This window comes from Etheostoma cragini, chromosome 12 (assembly GCF_013103735.1).
Source record: "Etheostoma cragini isolate CJK2018 chromosome 12, CSU_Ecrag_1.0, whole genome shotgun sequence".
Taxonomy (NCBI): Eukaryota; Metazoa; Chordata; class Actinopteri; order Perciformes; family Percidae; genus Etheostoma; species Etheostoma cragini.
The window spans coordinates 24639166-24661500 of NC_048418.1; the positions used below are offsets into that span (position 1 = coordinate 24639166).

General features: G+C 42.1%; 1 protein-coding gene across 2 annotated transcripts in view; it reads right to left on the reverse strand.

Annotated features, from left to right (window-relative positions):
• LOC117953716 (rap guanine nucleotide exchange factor 4-like) overlaps positions 1–21631 on the reverse strand; it is a 25499-nt gene extending 3868 nt beyond the window's left edge. The window contains exons 1-23 of one of the 2 annotated variants that reach the window (XM_034886972.1): positions 21461–21631; positions 17440–17582; positions 16531–16619; positions 15112–15258; positions 10923–10995; positions 10480–10529; positions 9458–9564; positions 9229–9350; positions 8647–8830; positions 7431–7515; positions 6014–6074; positions 5207–5283; positions 4530–4676; positions 3588–3682; positions 3411–3496; positions 3169–3247; positions 1784–1934; positions 1602–1690; positions 1481–1508; positions 1306–1381; positions 912–1058; positions 416–513; positions 27–152 (exon numbers count right to left, since the gene is read on the reverse strand). In XM_034886972.1, the coding sequence (XP_034742863.1) occupies positions 27–152; positions 416–513; positions 912–1058; positions 1306–1381; positions 1481–1508; positions 1602–1690; positions 1784–1934; positions 3169–3247; positions 3411–3496; positions 3588–3682; positions 4530–4676; positions 5207–5283; positions 6014–6074; positions 7431–7515; positions 8647–8830; positions 9229–9350; positions 9458–9564; positions 10480–10529; positions 10923–10995; positions 15112–15258; positions 16531–16619; positions 17440–17582; positions 21461–21528 (2328 nt within the window). In that variant the 5' untranslated portion in view covers positions 21529–21631. Of the gene's footprint in view, positions 1–26; positions 153–415; positions 514–911; positions 1059–1305; positions 1382–1480; positions 1509–1601; positions 1691–1783; positions 1935–3168; positions 3248–3410; positions 3497–3587; positions 3683–4529; positions 4677–5206; positions 5284–6013; positions 6075–7430; positions 7516–8646; positions 8831–9228; positions 9351–9457; positions 9565–10479; positions 10530–10922; positions 10996–11909; positions 12157–15111; positions 15259–16530; positions 16620–17439; positions 17583–21460 lie in introns of those variants that run through there. The other variant, XM_034886973.1, reaches the window with a different exon arrangement.
• Positions 21632–22335: the final 704 nt, after the last annotated feature.

A 22335-nucleotide genomic window follows, 5' to 3' on the forward strand; every position in this document is an offset into this window, starting at 1 on the left:
TGTGTGTGTGTGTGTGTGTGTGCTACCTCATGCATACAGCTGAAGAGCTCCCAGTCATACATGGTCATCTGGTAAGCCAGGTCCTTAGAGCTCATCAGCTCAAAGGTTGACATGGAGCCTGCAGTGGGGCCCTCCTGGTCTGGAAGGGGAGTCTGAGACACACATTCACACATGCAAAATCATAACCACATAAAAAATAAGAAAGAAGAAATACTCAAAGAATCAATGTATTACACTCAAATTCATTTATACACATGTAGCTTCTTTCAAACAATGTCACGTGACAAAGATCCATTGAAATCAATAAGTGCATGTTATTCCTTCCATCACAGGGCTATCACAACAAAGAATGCACAATTATCATTAAAAAAACGTCCCAGATTCAAAGTGAACAGGTGGAACATTAATCTCTTACCAGACTGTTGAGCTGGTCTCGAGGACAGGCAAACAATCGGCCGTTGATGCTCAGAGTGGAAAACACCGAAACGTCATTAGGCTTTAGGATTTGTTTTTCTGTGAGAAAAATGGGGATGGTTGAGTGTTAAATTACCACCCAGATATGTCCCAACAATTAGACCATAAGAGGCAGAGTTGGTAACTAATTCCTACTTACACTTGTTGCTATATTGTTGGAAATGTTCTTTACACCGCAACAGCAATGAGCCCCGAGGAGATGCTACTTTTTCAACATTACCAACCCTGCCTTTAAGTCATTTTTTAATTTAGCACACTTTAAATCCTACTCTTTGCATACACAGTACACATGGCATACCCAGTTAGCTAACAGTATTTACTACCATGTCTCCAGGGAGTATTAGCACAAGGGACTGAAATGACTTACACTGCCATCATGCTGTAGGTAATAGTGATGTCAACTGCTCTTTCACATCTAAATAAATCGGTTTTCTTACCACTTGCAGAGCTGAGGTGGACCAACACAAGCTCATCAGTGGTGCCAAGTTTGTCAGCCACAGCGTTGATTACTTCTCTTCCCGTTGCTGCCACGGCAACCCGGATAGTAGTGTATGTGTGATCGCCGCAGTACACCTTCAATAGGACTAGACACACATAGAAAAATAACACTAGAATACTATACTTGTCATTTGTTATAAATAAACTGTCCAAGATGAAGATGCATTTGTCTATAACAAATAAAAAAAAAGACTAAAAGTCTGGAGCCCTTACCAGCCACACAATACAAAATATCATCGAAATATTAAATTCATCTGCTGAGGACGTATATATCTGACTCTTTAAGAGTCGCCGCAAGCAGAGTAAAATAATTATACACACACACTAACTTACTGTCATCATGGTTCCTAATGGGCTGTTTCTTCTGCAGCCTTTCCTCTCCATTGCTGAACTGTCGTATCAGCGTTTTCTGTTGATTACGCGAGACGACGTAGTCAGCATCCACATCACAATGATGACATTTAAAATAAACTATTATATTTAGTTGAAAACAGTAGTCTAGACCTACCCTTTTTATGGATTTGGCTTCTTCCGAACTACAAATGTAAATGCAGAAACAATAAAAAATATATATATATTACAATAAATGTGGGCTGGTACATAAAACAATTAATCCCGGGTAAACGTACTGTAATTTGACAACTTTCTCCAGGTCAGGAACAAAGTCTTTCAAAGCTCTCAACACCCGAGAGTCATTGGATACACTCCCATACAACTCCTACAGAGACAGAGAAGAAGAACCCACTCAGACCAGGCACAGGATCTGTGTAACTTATCTCATTTACTGCATTTAAAAGCTTCTTTTGGTCACCTCAAGGAACAAAATCACAGCCGGATCCTCCTGAAGCAGGTAGGTGTGGGTTTTAGCCCAGCGCAGAGCCAGAATGAGGGCCCTCCTCTTACTGTTGAGCGCGTACTCCAACCTCTCCTGCTCAGAGCCGGGCGGAGATGTCGCATGGTAGGTGCACACGAGGTTAAAGATGAATACAAAGACGTAGATCTTACCTTTACGGCCCTTTCGATATGCAATTTGTTGATTGTTCATCTGATTCACAAAACTTGCACGACCACAGCATGAATCTTAACAAAACATATTGTGGCTAAATCCATCGTTTCATCCAGTTTATGTTATAGGGTCGGATTTATTTTTGGATGTTTGGATGGGTTATTGTTCGATTTGATTGAAAAGGGGATAGCTGGATGGTAAAAAAAACAAAAGTATACTGTATGTACATGTAAGTATGTACAGTGTGTAAGCATGTAAGCATGTATATATATGGGACATATACTGTTAGCATATATATATATATATATATATATATATATATATATATATATATATATATATATATATGTGTGTGTGTGTTTGTATATGTATGTGCGTGTATGTTGTACATGCTTCCTCATTTACTTTAATAGGAAAGTGTGTCCAAACCTTTGACTGGTACTGTATGCATACATGAATATGTTTATACATAGTATATGCATATAAGTAAGTGAGTACGTTTTTTTTTTTATTGTTATTTTGAAAGATAGGTTTGCTGAGGATTTAGTTTGTGTTGGTTTTATTTTGCCTGTACTGAAACATTCTTTTTTTTTTATTATTCCTCTTTTTAATCAACTTTAGCAGGGGTGTGTAGACTTATGCAAGCAACTGTATATCTTAAAATAAACTAATAACTACACTAATAAACTAAACTAATGAAAACATAACTGATATTTCAACCTTCTCAAGCCACATTACTGCCTACTAGGTGCCAAATTAGGGTGCTGTTTATTATGTATTACCATCAGTGCAGCAGTGCTAAAGCACAGGCGGCTGAACACTTGCATTACAATGACTAAGACAATAAATAAAAGCAGCTGGGCCTACAACTTGTTACTATGGTGTTACTGTGGTGTGAAGGGAGGGGGGCAGTTCATTAGTCCTGAATGGTCAACTGCTGCTTCAGCGCTACCATGAACAAAACCCGTAGGTTGCACAATCCAGGATGTGTTTTTTATGGATTTGGCACTGTTGGTAAGCAGCAAATAGTGATGTCCTTCCATTTTTGAGTGCGCTTGTATTTCATTGTTATGTTATTATACTATTCTGGCTAAAGACATACGTTTGCGAGTGTTTCTAAGGTGTCACAGACAGTATAAATAAGAAGGGAAATATTGTACATAAAGAGAGAGTAAAGGCAGAAAGGATATTGTGCCATGAGTAGAGGGCACAGCTGGCTGTTGGGCATGAAGATACTGTGCATGAGGACAAAATCATCCACTGCTGGGTCTAACAGACGAGAAGAAAAACAGACGGCAAGAGGGTAGAGAGTCAGAGGGGAAAGGAGGGAAATAGAGTGCAAAAGAATCAAGAGGTTCGCAAGGTTATGAAAATGCCCCTCATCATTACTAATCCATATCCCTCTTTCACTACAATGCATTGACTTGACTACCTGGTTCACTGTGATGTATGTCCATCCTCATGGCCTCCAGGAAGTGCTCGAGAATCTTCTCCGGTGTTCCTGATATCACGGTGTACCTGCAACAGGATGAGGTAAGAAAGATAGATTCATGCTCCTGTACACTTGTAAACTACGTGCATGCGAGACTCGTCACTCTAACATACATACTTGATGCTTCCCAGGGTGGAGGTGCGAGGACTCTTCTCTAACACAAGCACCGCTTGTTCATGCTCTTTCAAACGCACCGTGTTGGCTTCCACATCCTAAGAAACACAACGAGATGCATGTAACATCAACATAGGTGGCTTTTTGAAATGTAACACAGCTCCTCCACCAGAGGAGGGAGCCAAACATCAGTCAAACCAAGTCCCAACCAAGGTAACTTCATTGTCCCTGAGGGGCAATTGTTTGTACAGCCAGTAGACAAAAAAACAGGACACATAGCAATACAGCAACATGAAATCCTGCAGTATCTAAAACACAATAGTGAATAAAATACATTTAAAAACAGGTCTGGCAAATTGTTTAAAATGGAAATGGAAGTCGGGATAAAAAAGTTCCTAGAGTCTACTGGCCCTGCAACTGGGCATGGAGTCCCAGCGGCCTGGGGGAAGTAGTTTAAACTGGCGGAGGGGGGGGGGGGGGGGGGGGGGGGGGGGGGGGGGACTTCTTTGCCACTCTGTTGGAGTAGATGGGGGAGAGTATGGGGAAGTTAATGCCTGCAATACTGTTCCATGTCCTGACGATACTCTCTAGTTGTCTTTTGTTTTTGATGGACAGAGAATCAAACCTTACTTAGTTGGCTAAACGGTAGAAATATTCAGCTTCACTCCCAATAGTAGTACTACAATGGTTGACCAAACCAACCTAATTATTTACAGTTCAGTTGCAAGAAAAAACTTTATATAATTAATAGTGTCATACTTTTGGAACAAATTGGGTGTTATTGAAAGGGTACGTGGGTTCATCTTAAAGAATGAATGAAGTCAGATGGCGTTTGGTCGAATGCATCTAACTGTTAACTTATCTTGAAGAATGTTGTACAGTATATAGAAGAGTATTTGTCATTTGGTGATCATGTGACTACATGAGCATCTCTCATCTGCCTACCCTGAGTATCCTGTTGAAGTCTTCCTTATCCACACGAAGGAAGTGACAGTTGTCCTCCCTCAGGACGATGGAGGCGGCACGAGGGGAATCTGTCACCAGGGCCAACTTCCCAAAGTCATCACCCTCGTGGAGCGTACACACCACACCCTGAGACGCACATACACACGCATGAATGCACGCATAAACAAACACGGACCGACATAGACACAAGCTCAAAAACAGTTCACTAGTCATCTTAAGCCCTGAAGAAAAACCAGAGAGGAGCAAGAGCACACAGGACTGAGACGCGTCATCTGTGTGTGTGTGTGTGTGTGTGTGTGTGTGTGTGTTTGTGTGTGTGTGTGTGTCATAAGCATGTGCAGTCCATCTTACTTTGCAGTGGTTGTAGATTGGTTTGTGTGGTGTGAAAGTGTGCATGCGCACAATGCCTTAAGCCATTTAATCATGGTGATGAGTCATGGTTAGCTGTGCAGAGCTAGCCCAACTCCACTTTTGTTGGTTTTCATTCAGCCCCGCAGGGCAGATACTGTTGATCTGCTCCATACACACACGATCAGCAACACATTTCAATCCATTACATACGGATGACGCATCATCACCTCAAGTAGAAAACTGCATGTGTCAAACAAAGAAATATAAGCATGTAGGCGGATGAAAGCATTCAAGCACACACACACCTTGCCGTAGATAACCACATTGACAGAGCCCTTCTGGATGATGTACCATGATGTGCCCTCCTCTCCTTGGTTGAACACTGGAAGATAAAGAAGACAAACATAAATTACCCCCACATACATCCCCAGGGGAGCCACAAAGGAATATGTGAGCTACAATTTGCATTAATGAAAAGGACTTTGAGCTATAACAGTAACATCTGAAGACAAAGACATGATACACACTGTATACTCATTCCTTACAACTCCAGAACTTGAGAATCCTAACATTTTGAAGGTTTGGAAGCAAAGTAATCCAGTGATTGTCAGTACAGTCCAAACAAGAACTGCTAATAGATCACTTGGCATACATTTAGAGGTGCCAAGCTGCCAAAATGTAAACTATAGGCAAAGAAAAAAATAAACGGGGCTCAAACTGGAGCAGACAGATAATTACAGGAAGTGACACAGTTGTCTCAGTTTTTTCTGTGCATGTGTATGTGTGTGTGTGTGTGTGTGTGTGGGAGGGGGGGCATAGTGTCAGACTTTGAAATCCCATGCTGCACACTATGTAGAAAGAAAAAAAAAAATCACCTAATTTTTTTTCCAATTACTTTTGGGGCATTCTTTCCCTTTATCAGTGACAGTGGATAGACAGGAAACATTGGAGAGAGATGGGGGAGGACATGCAGCAAAGGGCCGCAGGTCGGACTGAAAGCCGGCCCTCTGCAAAGAACTCAGCCTAAATGGGGTGCACGCTCTTACTGGGGGAGCTAGAGGTCGCCCCCAAAAAATGCATTCGAGGACACAGTGGACAAAGTGAAAACTCACACACGGTTCCAGCTTTTGCATGGGACTCGAAGATCACAACGCTCGCCAGTTCCCTCTTCACCTAGAAACCAGAGTACACCGCTCAAGTCATACTGGATTAAGTTGCACTGCACAAATATGTGAGAGAACAGTAAAATGCACTGATGCACAGGGTTAGTAATGATACAGTCCTTAATGAAAGCACATGGAGAGTTGTTTTAAGAGACTATGGAGGGAAAGCTGAATAAAAAGCAGTTAAATCAAAAAGCCATTTGTTTGTGAACCACTTCCTGGAATGTGCTTCATGTGACTTTACATTAGTGTGAAGTGATGTGATTGCATCTAATACACAACACCAATTCTAGGACTACATGGAGCATAAAATTAAAACAAAAACACAGACTTAAGGACTTCTCTACAGGGGTGTAATGCTCTTTTTTCTCCCAGTGAGGAAATGGAATATTCTCAGTTTGCATAATACAGCTGAACTTGATACATTTTAACCACTTAAAGATCCAATAATCAAAGCATATGTTATAAAAGAGAGACATAAAACAGATCAGTCATTTTTGACACTGAGTGTTGATTAACTGACAAGGTCAACGTTGGCATCGAATAATATGCAAGTCCACATTCCACCTTAAAAGTTGGCAATTGTTAACTAGTTAAGATGACAAGGCCACAAAACATCCTTTCATTGTATAGTTATTATATGAACTGTGGTTACAAAACCTTCAAGCCACAATTTAACCATGCACGTGCACCCCTGCTCCTCTATGAATGCTAACACAAGACCGATTGGTGTACAACTGTGTCCCAATATATGGGTAAGAGAAATGCTAATGCTAATGTTAGTAACTACAACTTCTCTGTCTGGTCTTAAAGACTCATAAGATGCTCATTTTCAGGTTCCTAATTTGTTTTTATAGGTTATATCAGAATAGTTTTACATGTTTACATTTTCAAAAAACACCATATTGGTTTTGTACTGCACATTGCTGCAGCGCCTCTTTTCATCCTTTGTGTTGAGCTCTCTGTTTTAGCAACAGAGTGAGACATCTCACTTCTATTTAATCTGTCGGGAGTTATGCATGCAGTAGCCAGGTAAGGACTACTAGCCAGTCAGAAGGTGTGTAAGGTGAGTATGTGTTACAAAGTGACACACGTTTGTCACTGAAGTAAAGGCTGGACTACAAGAGAGCTGTTTGGAGCAGTTTGTGAACGGTGGTTTCTGTTTCTTTTGGGGCTTTTTTGCTTTGTAAACATACAACGTGCACAAAAACGATATATAACACAATAAAGGAAAGGAAAAAATCCAAAAAGCATAATACAAGCACTTTTTTTATAAATCAACTGAGGCAAGTGGTTCTGATAAATTGACAGCCCTCTTGGAAATGTGTGCTGTCCCTTTAAAATAAAAGCGGCGCGGCTTACTCACAGTGTTGGAGAGGTGAGCTAAGGCCTTGATGTGAAGCAGCTCATCATAGATGATCTCTAGGTCATCCCCTGTCCTCTGACCAGGCCTGCAGACACACACAGAGCTTTCTCAAGATGAACTCACCATCAACACTTCTGGCATGCTTCACCTCTTATTATAACTGCAGCAAAATTAGTAATAATGACAAACCCAAAAGCTAAAATAATATTGCTGTCTGGAAAGTAGTCACTTCAGATGATTTGTTCATAGTATGTTCTGATAGCATTGGGAATGTGTTGCATTCCGTTCTGTAGAAAATCAGAACAAAGCCTCTTTCATCTAGCCCGGAAATCCAGACCCAAATCCGAAAGATTAAGGGTCTGGCACTGAGTAATGAAAGTCATCTCGAGGGGCGGCACCAAGCGTGCATTTGAAAATCTCGCTGCACGCAATTGGATAACACTAGGACCAATCACAACAACACACAGGGGGCCGTATCCAAAACCCCATACGCTTAGCAACCAGCAGAGTTAACTGGTCGATTAAACTGTTGCCATCTGTTCAGATACACCAATGTGATTGGTGCAGCTCGCCTCTGGCCCCGCCTATATCAGATACACCGATGTGATTGGTGCAGCTCGGCTACAAGGGCATAAATAATGAGCAGCATTACTCAATGTCTGAGTGACTCGCTGAGTATATTGAAATTATGCTCTTGCTGAACACTAGATTTCCAGGGTATCGCTCATCTGTTTTAATTTGAATCATTAGTTGTAACACTGTTTCCTTTCCTGAAGATGTATCTACATGAACCAACCTTGAACCAATCCTCCTTTCACATGGAGCCTCTCTCTTATCTTTCTACTCTCACGTCATCTGACTGAATGGAGCGATTGGTAGAAAATGTCTATATCATGTGTTTCTCATTAAACCTTTTGTGACCAGAACCCTGTTCTCCGAGAGCTCGCCACAGCTTTCAGAGTCAACACACACATGTCAAGGCAGCAGATTATAGGATATGAACCACAAAACAACGTGATCGGGTAGTTTCCTAACACACAGTAAGACATATTACAAATACTGGTTTTGGATAACATTTGGTTCTGTATGCCAACTCAGCAGCATAATTGAAATATGAAGAAGAAGGGAAAGACAGCAGTAAAGTAGTACATTACATATGTAACTAGTAATGTGTTGCCAGTGTAAAGGTCACGCCATATAATTCATTGTTACTGACGATTTCCTGAGGATCATGCGCAGCAGTGCGTCAGGGCCAATCTGAGCGAGGAACAGGACGGTCTCTGGCAGCTCTTCCTCACTCTCCCTCTTCTCCTCCTCACCAGGCAACGGTGTGTCCTGATCCTCGTCGTCAAGAAAACGGTAGAACAGGTACTTGTCCTGGAAACCCAGATCCTGGTCCACTGAAGAGCAGACAAACACAAATGATCAAAAAAGACCAAAGAGTACGCGTATAAGCACACATTCTGTACGTGTCTACTGATTCTGAGCAGTCACAGTTGTTGTTTTCATCTCAGAAGATAACGTTAGACAGCTTCTTTGAAGCATGTGAATTTGATATCGAGACGTAATCTATATTTGATGCTGCGGCTTCAAAACCCACTCATTTATTTCCAATGCTGGTATTCAAAATAACACTTTCACTGCGACTAATGTGCAGATTTAGTAAAACCACCACTCCAACTCAGAGTCAAACAAAGACCCTTTCTGGCTGTTTTCCAATAGCGGTTTAGTATTTTATAACTTTGCAGTGCATGAACTACTATGAGAAAGCAATAGACAAAGCCAAAGTGTAAGTTACCGTGGTTGAGCACCCCTTCTTCTAGTAGTGTCTGCCACATCCCAACAGCATGGGAGCGTGTGAGAACACAGGCACTCTGCAGCACCAACCAATCCACCAGCTCTGTGCCTACACAGCACTGTCTGCAATACACACATTAAATCCACAGAACATTAGCTTCTGAAGCTGTTGCATGCATAACTCTGGGTAAACACACAGTTGGAATTGTAGAAAACAACAGTGTCCCCACCTGTATGTCTTGAGGTGGTACTTCCTGTCTCGAATCATGTGCGGGGCTCTGGACAGGATGACGTTGCGGAGAACCTTCCCCGCTCTCTGCAGCTTCTCTGAAAAGATCTACAGAGCACACAGGGACAGCATGGGTACTATGGTGAAGTTGCAATACTTGTAACGCACATCATTGTGATCATTAACCCATTGGATGAAAATGTGTGCATTGCAACGGATGTCAGTGCTTTTAACACAACACTATAGAGTGCTAATACCAGTATAACAGTATCAGAAAACACAGCGCATACACGCAAACCCATCCTCTACAGATCACACCTGCATCTTACAAAGAGAGGTACAGGACAGATGTGTATACACACACACACAGCTGCTGTTGAAAACAACAAAGAATGGACCGCTAATTGGGCAGATTGGATCTTTTTTTCTATGTGCATGCATTAGCCTGCATTAGCATAACTACAGAGGATCACAGCTGTGACTCATCACCATCTCTTCTCAGAACGCACACGCCTCCAAAATTCATTCTGGGAGTCGGATTCATTCGCCAACATGAAAGTATGTAACTACGCACAATTTTATGGCACCCTGGTCTGGTTCACCATCTTCTCTTTGCGCAGACTACAACAAAAAGAACGGCGTCTTTGTTTTTTGTTGAGAATGAAGCCCGTTTTGATTTCAAATTATAACTACAGCATTTTCTTCAAAACACAAAAAATCACTCATTTACTGGTTTGCTCTATATCAAAAATACAATATACATTGTTTTTACTCAACCCTGAATGCCCAGTCCCCACAGATTTTCTGACACAAATAGTGAGGCAAACAGGAACCCTAGATAAACTGAGATCGCCTGGCCCACAGCATAATGACTGGGACTTTGGTTCATTCATGCTTTTGTGTGCCGCAAGGAAGGACACAGTTCTCCAAAATGTGCTGGCAGTTTGTTTAAAGGATTAAGTTCCTTCCTACTTCCTCCACAAATCCAAGACAGACCAGCAGTGAGCCGGAGATAGTATTTACCTTGGTGTGAGCTTTGTTTGCAGAGTCCGAGTTCATGTTGTCTGCGAGTCCTGAGAAGGAAAAAACTGCTGTCAAGCTGGTTCAATTAAAGATTTTTGCAGGATGCGGCTACTTTTCACTCCAAAAACACAACCTATTCATTGTGTGGCTCGGATGCTAAATCATAGGGAGAGATATTTTGCACAAGATATTTTGATAAACAGCAGTTGGGAAACAAGTATAACAATCCATAGAAGGAAGCAGGAATACTTGACTCATTTCTTGGTTACCACAGTATACTTACTTATGAATACAACCTATTCATTATCTGAACTCTGTTTCACAATGCTACGTTACTATTTCTTTCTGTTCTATGCACACACACTGTGTCTTTCATTACACTATTGTGTATGTGTGTGTGTGTGTGTGTGTGTGTTTGTGTGTGTGTGTGTGTGCGTACTCACTGTCATTGTTGGATCCACTCTCCATGGCTCCATAAGGAGGGGCCAACAGTCCAGCCAAGCTCTGACGATACTTCTACAAGATAAAATACACACAGACACACATATCAGAATCAGTGTCAACATCTACATCTTTATTGTTATGATGCCTCATTAATAAGACATCTTCATCTGTAACCATCAAAACCCATCACTTTTGTTTCTGTCACACACACACAGTGTCAATTTTAAACGCACAAGTGCAAATGCTCCTCAAAACAAAGCCCTTTGTACAACCAAGATCATTTACATGCAGAACAACTAACATTACATAACACACACACACACACACACACACACACACACACACACACACAACAGCAACATTCAAACCAGGGTAAGAGAGAATCCAACGCTGCTAAATGTGTACAGATGCTGCTCTTACAGCGGTTAAGAACATCCACTGAAACATGGAAAAACAGGAAGGATTGTGGGAAAGGTGCACTGTGCCTTCTTCGATATGTGTAGTGTACTTTTCTGTATATCGTCATCTGGACCAATGTTTTTCACTTTTGCTTATCTGTGTGTTTAACTGAATAAATGAAAATGTGATCACAAAAAAGTACAATAAATAACAACAATAAACTGTATTTGCATTTCTATAGCAGAGACACTGAAACACACACAGTCGGTCATTTGGATCCTGACTGTGCCATTAGTCTTTACACATACAGAGAGAGAGAGAGAGAGAGAGCGAGAGAGAGAGAGAGAGAGAGAGAGAGAGAGAGAGAGAGAGAGAGAGAGAGAGCGAGAGAGAGAGCATCTGTTTGACCTAAAGACATACCCACATCAATGTTTTTCTTGCAAACAGACTAACAAAACCAAGACAAAAATTGCTAAACAACTTCCTTTTGTGAAAATTAAAATAAATACAAGAAAACATGACAGTAGTATCCAGCCGCCATGCACACCCCAGACTACACAGTGGTACAGTCGAAGTGACACACTCACCTGAGGTAACACACTCAGACGCGTAATGCTGGAGGGATTAATACCCCGGAGAGCTGCCCTCTGCTCCTTTACAACTCCCACACAAGCCACTGGATAGTATCCTGCTCAAAACAAGCTTCTCTCTCTCTCTCTCTCTCTCTCTCTCTCTCGCTCTCAGAGTGGCCCCAGTGTCTTTCTCAGTCTCTCACTCTCCCTCTCTTGCTGTGATCCAACCAAGAACCAAACCACTTTTCTCTCACAGGTTACCACGGTGATCTGAGTCTCTGAGCTACTCTAGTGGAGGAGGAGAAAAGAGGGAGGGAGAGAGACGTAGAAAGGACGCAGAAGAGGGAAAGAAAGGAATGGTGAGGGTGGGGATGGAGAAGGAGGGAGGAGAAAGGATAGGAAGGAGGCTGGCAAGAGACACAACATGACCAACGCAGGAGGGAGGAAGTGGGCAGGAGAAGTGCAGAGCAGGTGAAAGAGAGAAAGAGAAAGACTTGCAATACCAGCCCGCCACAGCACAGGCCAGGCCAACTGACCCACTGATTGATATGCTGTTTATACACGGTGTAGAGGCCAGAGACAACACGCTGTTCAACATTTACTCCGTCTTTATTCATTCATCCCTCTTCCACTCAGTATTAGAATTATAGAGCGGCGCTTTTTTTCTTTCATCCTTTCATCAAAAACATGACTGCATTCATCCTTTAGCTTTCTAGTCCTCGGCGCACACAAACACACGGACATGCACACACACACACACACACACACACACACACACACACACACACACACACACACACACACACACACACACACACACACACACACACACACACACACACACACAAAATTGTCCTATGAGCTGAATATGATTCAAAAGAGGACACCCTCCGGCTATGTTTTATGCTTCATGGCTACTGTCCAAAAATAGACAGCAGATAGGGAGACTAAGTGCACGTAACAAACACACACACACACTAGAAGCCCAAAAATAAGATGGCACACACACACTTTAATAAATTGTTGTCTTATCTCCCTTTTATATCCTCCTGTGCCATTAAATGGAGATATCACATGTTATTAAACCTAACTTCTATTTATCTAGTAATAACAGTACTGAAGGGTCATTATTTTTTTTCATAAATCGCAAAAATGAATCTCTTTTATAATGACACCAAGAGATCTATATTTAATCAAAATAGCATTTATTTAGAGAAATTGTCAAAAGAGAAAACAATGCCTTCATTTTTTCTTTAAGATTCTTTTTGGGGCATTTTAAGCCTTTATCTGTGACAGGACAGCTGATGTTATGAAAGAGGAAGAGAGGGGGGGAATGCCATGTGTCAAAGGGCTGCAGGTCAGAAACCGAGCCCACGGACACTGTGATGACTAAGTGTCCCGTTTCATTTTATACGGTGATTCCTCTACTGTGCAACAGTAAGTCGTTTGGTTATGACCCGATCGTTGGCCAATTTTTATAAAAACATCTGCTACGGAGCCATAACGTGAGATTCAAGGTAATGGAGCCTTTAATACATTGTTGTGTGTCTTTAGAAATAAACAACGGACAAATAGAGTCTTTACATGCTTCAGATGTAAAGTTATTCGCTGTCAAAGTGGCGCCAAAATGAATTGCAGTCAATGGAATGGTAACGGCAGGTGATGGCTTGGTAGCATCTCAATGGCGCCATGGGAGCTACGCTGCCAGTGGCGGTTAAGCCTTGCGCCGCTAGCCTCGAGGCAGAGATGAGATGCGGGCTGCAGAGGTCTGGCCAACTCACTTCTTTCGAACGCCACACCAGCAGATTGTTTTCATTCTCTAATTCGACGGACGCTGACCCAACTGACATCCCTTAAGGGCATTCATCAGACCTCTGGAGCCACAAAAGGCTGTATGCAACTTTTAGTAGTAGTCAGCAGACTCTGATGTGTAAAATCTTGGTTGTAAGTCCAACCAGCAGCATATATAGTCAATAGTGTGCATAAAGTTACCATCTCAAGGCTCTGTTTTGTTTCTTTTTGGAGGTTCCTTTGGTAAAGAGGTACTGCAGTTTTGGCAGGAGGGTTTTTTGGATCGCATCTTCTCTTTCAACTGTTTTTCAAAGTTTATTTGTCTGTAGCAGTGACTGTAAAAATAATCTGCAGTCAGGACTCGTTTGTTTGGCCATAGTAACCGCAGGGCTAGCAGAGATTGCAAAAAACAGTGCGCCGCTTTACACACAAGTGAGTTGAAGAGCGAGTCTGTTGTGTTAGCCTCTCTCTGGTGGACCAACCACTGCTGGGTAATAAAAACGCGTCACTAACTGTGCGCCGCTTGTGATTTTTCCCCCAAAAGTCACCCCAAACACAGAGTTTGTAATACTGAAATGCAAGGGCTTAAATCAGTGGGCCATGGGCTCTATCACCATTGTGTTACCTCATACTGCATTAGTGACTTAACAGACATTTCTTTAAATAAAAATCTTTAAGAATGTTACATTAAGGGAGTAAGTGTCCTTCAGCGATGTGGAGCAAGACACTCAAAATCTGTAATTTAAGCCTGCTCTAGGACTTTTAACAAGAACAAGCTAAAAACACACTTAAAATTAGAAATAAAATGACTGAAAATTGTTAGTACAGTATGACCCTAATGTGGGTATAAAAAAAACTAGAGAGAAAAACTAAATTAATTTAGAATCTCACTAAGATGGATTTGACATCACACAATAAAAGACTATCTGATCAAACCCAGATCTCCCACACACACATACATGTGTCATATCCACTTAAAGTTAATCCCAGTGCTATCGCCAAGCTCTGTATGTCATATATTCATAAATATAGATTGTTATTTGTTTGTTGTGATAAAAATCCACAGACATTCATGTTTGATTCTCATTCTCCCTGCACTTATCACGTTTAGATTCCCACCACACTGCCAGTGCCACTTACAACGTACTGTAAATTGTAAATCCTATTGTCTTGTTAATAATGCACTAAGCCATAGCCAGCTCTCTCTCTCTCTCTTTCACCTGAGGTGCGTGTCTAATAGGTGGAGCAGAAGGCACTGTTATGGTGGACAGCCCTCTTGTGGTTAAAAGCACAATTACAGTGGAAGGTTGTCTGTAAATTGCAGTCTCAATAGGGAACCAATTTTAAAGATGGAAAGCTTTAGGCACACTACTCAGACAGGTCATGCTGAATCCTCCAGTTCCAGCGAATGCGGTTTGAGTCTCACCTCCCAGAGGCTCTTGAATTCCCTCTGCTCAATACGGAGCAGCTCGCTGGTCTCTCTGCTGACAATGGTCGCGTGGCGTGGTGTGTTGTCCAGGATGGACTCCCCGAATGCTGTCCCGATCCCCAGTGTGCAGATAGTGACTGCATCCTGCACACAAACACAACAGATTTGATTAAAATACTGCTTACTGTGAGGGTGTCAATGATGTGCTAAAATGAGTCCTTCCACGCAGGAGTTATAGGCTGCTGTGACACGGCTGGGGCAGCGACAAGCCATTCTGTGTTACATTTATGTTTCATTGTTTGGCCTGTATAAGATCAGAAAACAGTTAAAATGCCAATCAGATATTCCAATAGCCCAGGGTGATGTCATCAAGTGTCCAACAAACAGTCCAAAACCCACAAATATTCTATTTACTAACACGGTACAACGAAAGATGACGAAAACAATGAATCGGTTATCATACCGGGATTCATTTTCTGACTAATCGCCACACTAAAATGTAAACACAAACAGCAGTAGCTAAGAGACATATCAAAAGGTTTATAAAAACAGACAAACATTAAGAGCCGACAGATTAATATATGGTAAATTATGCAAATAGATTCAAATATGAGGGACTGGTAAACGAAGGAAAATATCTCTGGGTGCTGTATATAATTGGACAGGCTAGGTACGCACGCACGCACGCACCCACACACACACACACACACACACACACACACACACACACACACACACACACACACCCCACTGGTTAAGTATTCTGCATGCTATAGAAACCTTTTCAGCTGTCCAAATTGATATTTTAAATATAGCCACAGAAACTGGGCCACCAAGGACACTTTAGAGCTACATACTGTACATGAAAAGGACGTTTCACAATGGAGGGGATTCTTATCTCTGTCTTCAAACTAGGAATAAATCCTCTCTCTCTCTTCTCTTCTTTGTTGTGCAGAATGACCCTAGAAACCCAGAAAGACATGCAGCCGAAAGCACAATTCTCAATGGACTTGTCTTCTGTGCGGTAGCAGCTTTGCTCTGGCATATTTAAGCAGGGAGACAGACATGAGCTCATGTACTGGGACTGTACGGCTCAGCATGGAAGAGAGTCGTACAGGACAGCTGACACGAGGAGCCCGCATACAGTAGAGCAGAAAGGATCCTGACAGACATGGTTATGATAAAAAATAATACTACTAGAAGAGGAAAATGGCCGCCATAAAAAGCAATGCATCTTTATAAAATTAGAAAAGACATAACCGGATGCACCCCATGGTGTCCATGATTTAAAATTCAATTCATTCATTCATTTGTGATTCACATGATTTACAGGCAACACAGAACAGACACACGGCAGCACAAGTGAAACTAAGCAAGTAGTTCTGTATGAAGCCCATCGGACTTCAACTCTCTTACCTGGTGGTTGGCCGTTTCTGACACTTTGACATCCAGAGAACCAGACAGGACTGCGTACCAGCTGGTGCCTATGTCTCCCTGTCGAAACACTGTGGACAGGAAAACACATTAAACACCTTAGGGTGCCGAGGAAAAAACAGGTTATTTGGACTGATATATTGGTTTGCTTCGAGTTGTATTTCTTAGTAAAAATGGAGAGAATATGCTGGTGAAAGACGTACAACTATTGTATTAAAAGGGATGATAGATGGCACTGAGGAAAACTGGCTTACTGATGGTTTTGGGTCATTAGGTTGGTTATTATTTTCTTTATTCTTATACTCTTCTTTCTTTCCAGATATGTATTTGTTACATCACTGTCAGTTGTCTGAGATCCTCAACTTCCAGGATTGCTACCGTGCCAATGGAAATTCCACTGGATTTCACTCTTTTAGGCCAGATATCTGGCTTGGATTGAGTTGGCGTTCTAACCTCTGGTGGGTTGCTGAGGACTATGGTTACCTGGTAATTTTAAGTGGCAGCCATACAGAGGCTTCTCATCCATATACAAAGAACATGTTCAAAAAAGGGACTGCGTAAAGTGTGTGGACTGGTGTGTACACGTGAGTAACAATGACAACAGCACCTTGCAATTCCAATACATCGCATTTTAAACAGTCTTAAGAAACAGGAAAGGGATCTTCTGCAGCACGACATGTCGTATAATAAGAACATATACTGTATAATGTACCATGTATATAGAGAGCTAATTAATGTTTACCTTTTATCCTTTTTTTATCTGAGCATGACAGCATCAAAAGCAACTATTGTCCAACACCAAACCACAACTGTACTGTTTTATAATCTAAATGCCCTGATAGGTTGGAGGGGTGTGTATGTGTGGGTGTGCGTGTGTGTGTGTGTACATACACGTGATGCCTTTCTCCAGGCATTCATAGAAGGCACATGCACAGATCTGCAGTAAGAGTGGAGGTGGGAACCTGTGGAAGGCTTTGACCTCTCTCAGTCTGGTCAGAATGATGTCCACATCCTCCCCCGAGCGCTCCGAGGGCCTGGGCAGAGAAGAACCATCATTAGATCTAACATCAGGTGGTGAAGAACCATTTTAATATGGTTTTCATGTTCTGCCAAACTATTTTAAACATTTAGCAGTAATGTTAGACACTTGTAATTAGCAGTTAATGGACTAAAACATGAAAAATTGCTTGGTATTGTCCTTTCTTATGTATTTGTGTATGTGTGTGTATTTGAGTGTGTTTGCGTGTGTGCGTGCGTGCGTGCTGCTTCATTGTCTGGCCTTGTGTCTTAGCGATAACAGTGGAGAGCTGCAGGCGTTACTTCTCTAGGCTCAGACCCCCCACCGGGTGTTGATGTAAGATCTCATTTGTACTGCTACTATTTCTAATACGCTTAAATCTGAGCACACACACACACACACACACAAAGACAGAGAAGCACAGCGCACAGTAACACAAGAACCCACAGAAGTTTGATCCGAGAGCTTAAACATTCTGCTCTGCGATGCGGTGGAGGAGAACTACAGAACCAAATATGTCTCAGAGTAACACACTGCAATTAGCACCTTATCTTCCTTTGCTAGTGACTCATTCTGCACATGTGTGTGTTCATACAGCATAGATAATGCACTCTGGGCTTCTTCCTTCACCGACAAGAGGTTGTCTTCCCTCTCTCCTCCTTCAGCTCCTTCCTCTTCCCTCGCTCCCAGCTCTCTTTTCTTCGTCTGCCTCCAATAAATATTTCTCCAATCTCCATCCACTTTTCTCCTCACTCAAGCCTTGCACGTTCCTCTCAGAAAACATGATAAGCAACATGGAGACAGACAAATGACACTTTCTACTTTAAGCTACCCATTTCCTCCTCTCCCTTACTGGCAGTTCCACCTTTGTCTTTATCCATTGAGTCCCACCACTAACACACTCACCATCCTCCCATAATGATCCTTTTATTTCTGCTTTGCAAGCTCACAGGTAACAATGACTCCCCTTTGACCCTCACACAGAGGTAAACACACATATATTTGTGTCCCCGAGCAGTTTGTGTCCGTAGCCAGCCGGTACACCCAGATAAACACAGACGTATCCTAAAGGGCTTCACTGCACAACACGTCTTCCAGTCCCACATCTGCCACAAGCTCAGGGCCATTACAGATGGGTCTATGCTGTCTCTCAGTCTTTTTATCAATTTTTTGTCTCTGACTCATCCTCCCCATCCTTCTCCTACTGCCTGGTCCTCTGTGTGCCTCCGAAAGAGTGTCAAATCCCAGTGTAGGCTGGGTTAATGGTTTAGACAGGTGGACTCCCACACACTGCAACTGGCACAGACAGGGAGGTTAACTCTGCAGGGTTGAGTGGGCAACTCTGCAGCGCCCCCCTTCACCTATCCGTCCACTTAAAACTGTTAAGATCCGTCAGTTAAAATCCCCTTGATTGAATCCATGTCTCTTTGTCATTGTCTTGTGCTTGCTCGCCCCCCGCCTGTCCAGAGGAATTAGCCTCCCCTGTTGGGGGGAGACGGATGTGACCTGAGAGCTGTTCACCTTACCCCCCTCTCCCTCCACCCCCCTTGTCTCATCTCTCCTCATGTCAGCAGAGATCTCAGCTTTCATCCACAAAATATGGCCACATACTGTATGCTCACACGCAGGATTTACAGATCCACTGTCACTCTGAAGAGAAAACCGAGACACCAGAAAGTTCTGCAGATCCATCTTGGAAAAAGATCACTGTTTCCAGACAAACAGATGATAGGTTCATTTGAATAGGGTTAGGCTTTCAGAAGCATGCCTATCAGACAGTGATAAAGTCTGAATGATATGGTGATTATTCTAGCGCAATTATGGTCTACTCCTATTTATGCTAACACCCATCCTTGACACAGCTCTTTCAGCTCCTGCATCACTGCTAAAAACCTGAGATCCTGTTAGGAACACTGAATATTAGATCAGCGTAAGCACAGCTCAGTTTACAGTGTGTGTGTGGTTATGTGTGTGTGTGTGTGTATTGACGATGCCGTCTAACCTGACTGGCCCAAAACAAATCTCATCTCATCTCACATACTTCACAGACATCGGCAATAAATGTCTTTGGACAGATATATTAAAGACAGTCATAGCTCAACCGGTGTCTTTCTTTTAGCGTCTCCATCTCCTCGCCTCTTACCCTTAACATCAACAGTCACTGTAGATGAAAGCTCCCAATCGCACACACACACATACACTTACACGTACACCCACGCTGATGGATATTGATTGAATGAAGAGGTGCACAGCTGAGGAGCACTGAGTGCTCTCCAATAAGATCCTGTCCAGTCTTATCTTACGACCATGGCTGCCCTTCCTGACACTGACACTGCCTACTGCGGTACATCTGCTGCATTTGGTTTAAGGTAGGGCTGGGCAATCTGGAGAAAATCAAAAATCACAATATTCTTGACCAAATACCTCCATATCGATATTGTGATGATATTGTGGGATTGGCATGGTGCTTTCACTAAATAGTTACACAATGAGATTTGTGGCAAATAATCAACAGTAACAGTAACATAATGATGTGGTCAAAGGCAAATAATAGAACAGGTAGAACAGTCTGGTAAGTTATGAAATGACAACACTTTACTGTAATGCAGCCTTTAAAACCAGCCATACTTAAGCCATATTATCATATCTAAAATCTAATAAGATATCTAGTCTTGTATCCCATATCCATAAATGATATGTTGCCCAGCCCTAGTTTAAGATATACAGTATGGTAGCGTGCTGTTGAGTATGAATGATTGTAACATTGGAGCATAGTAATGTTTTACCCAATTCTCAACAATTAACATAACATTACACTCAACTAACGCTGAAACAATAAGTCAACTATTAGATTACTCAATCAACAGGAACTGAAATTTTAATTTAATATGAAAATAATGGCTAGTTGCATCCCTATACGCATACTTCCACTGGTGATAAATCACAGCAGCACATTGTATTTAGACCGAGCATCCAGTCTTCTTACAGGTGAGGAGGGGAAGACAAGATGGTAGCTTCAGGTTGCCAATAGTAACGTGGGGATGTGTCATAGTGAGGTGTGTACATTATGTGTGGGTGTGAGCTGTGGGGTGCATGTCTGATGAATTTTTGCTTGTTTTATGAGTGATGTGCATCATCTATAGAGCAATTAGTGTATATCAGCCCTTTCATCTTCTATTTTTATTGAAGACCTGTCCCCGTTCTAAGGCCTATGTATGGCACAGTATGCATGCAGCGTGGGTCTTTTAATGCTAACTGGCATAACTGGACAAATACAGTATGGACTAAAAGGTTTTCACAGCTTCTGGATTGTGAAGAGTTGTTAATAGGCTCCATATTCTGTAATTGGCTGTCCAGTCAGATCAGATAAATCCAGTCGCACATGCAGCACTGTGGCAAAAAAAATGGATGTGTGTGTGGGGGGGGGCGGGGGGACAAATGCAATGACCTGCCTCTCATTTATTATGAGAAAATGACTATAACGTCCACGCCACAGTAGTATTTTAAAAATGTATGGCAATTTGAGTTGTGCAGACAGAAATAAACCATGTGCTCATTAGCCAGCTTTCAGAGCCATGCAGTGCAGAGACACCCTCGAAGCCACCAACGCCTTTTTGACCGTGCAGATTTAAAAAAACAGGATCTTTTTATATTGTTATGCACTGAAGCCTTTACCATCACTGCATGAAGGGTATATACATTCACTGAAAATGCCAGTAACCCATCACAGGCTAAAAACAAGGCGTACCATGCTATTACTGCACACTCACACACACACGCAGCGATCGCCGGGTGCATTGATCACGTTGACGCGGATGAATGAGAGAGGTTGGGAAGACGTTGCTGTGTGTGTATGCACGACGTGGAAGTGTCTCGTGGAGTAAATTCACCCACCTTTTATCCAGACAGCAGATCCACTCCGCCGACGGAGACGAGTTGGGCGACGTGTGCACCGCGACCATCTTCCCCGGTCGTGTGTCGGTGAACGCGGCGATGCTACCGGAGGAGGCTTCCCGGTTGTGTCGGTGGTCGTTGTGGATGTGAGCTGCGCCCCCCTCCCCGCTGCCTCGCTCAACCACTGGCTGCTGCTGGTGTCGCTGTTTCCATCAGGACGTGCAGATGTGTCGTCTGGCTGCATGCGTGGGCTTCCTAAGGGCGACACGAGAGCCTGTTAATTACTATAGGCATATAATAAAAGAATATATCAACAGGTCAAGTTCATACTAAAGATTATGTGTTTCATAGAACATGGGAGCTTTGTATATCCTGCACTGGAATGGATATTTCTCTTACTTTCACCAAGGGTTCTATGCAGGATATTCATCATGAGTATTGCGATATCGATATTAATTTCGATATTTCTTTAATATATGTAAAATTACAACAGTTATTGGAAAATGCATCAAAATAACAGTTTCTTTCATCTGACAGTCATGTTGGACAGGAAAAACATGAACAAATACATAAGGACCATGTCTACAGAACAGGATATGTCTTACTGGTTGTGCAGTATAAAAACTATAAATAGAGGGCATGTCTACAGAACAGGACATATAAGAAACAATAAAAGTATATGTAAAAAATATTGCATACTTATCGCGATACTTTCAATATAATATTACGCGACATGATATTGTAATAACGATATCCAGTTGATATATCATGCACTGCTAATATATCTATATATATACATATATACATATATATATACATATATATACATACATATATACATATATATATACATATATATACATATATATATATAT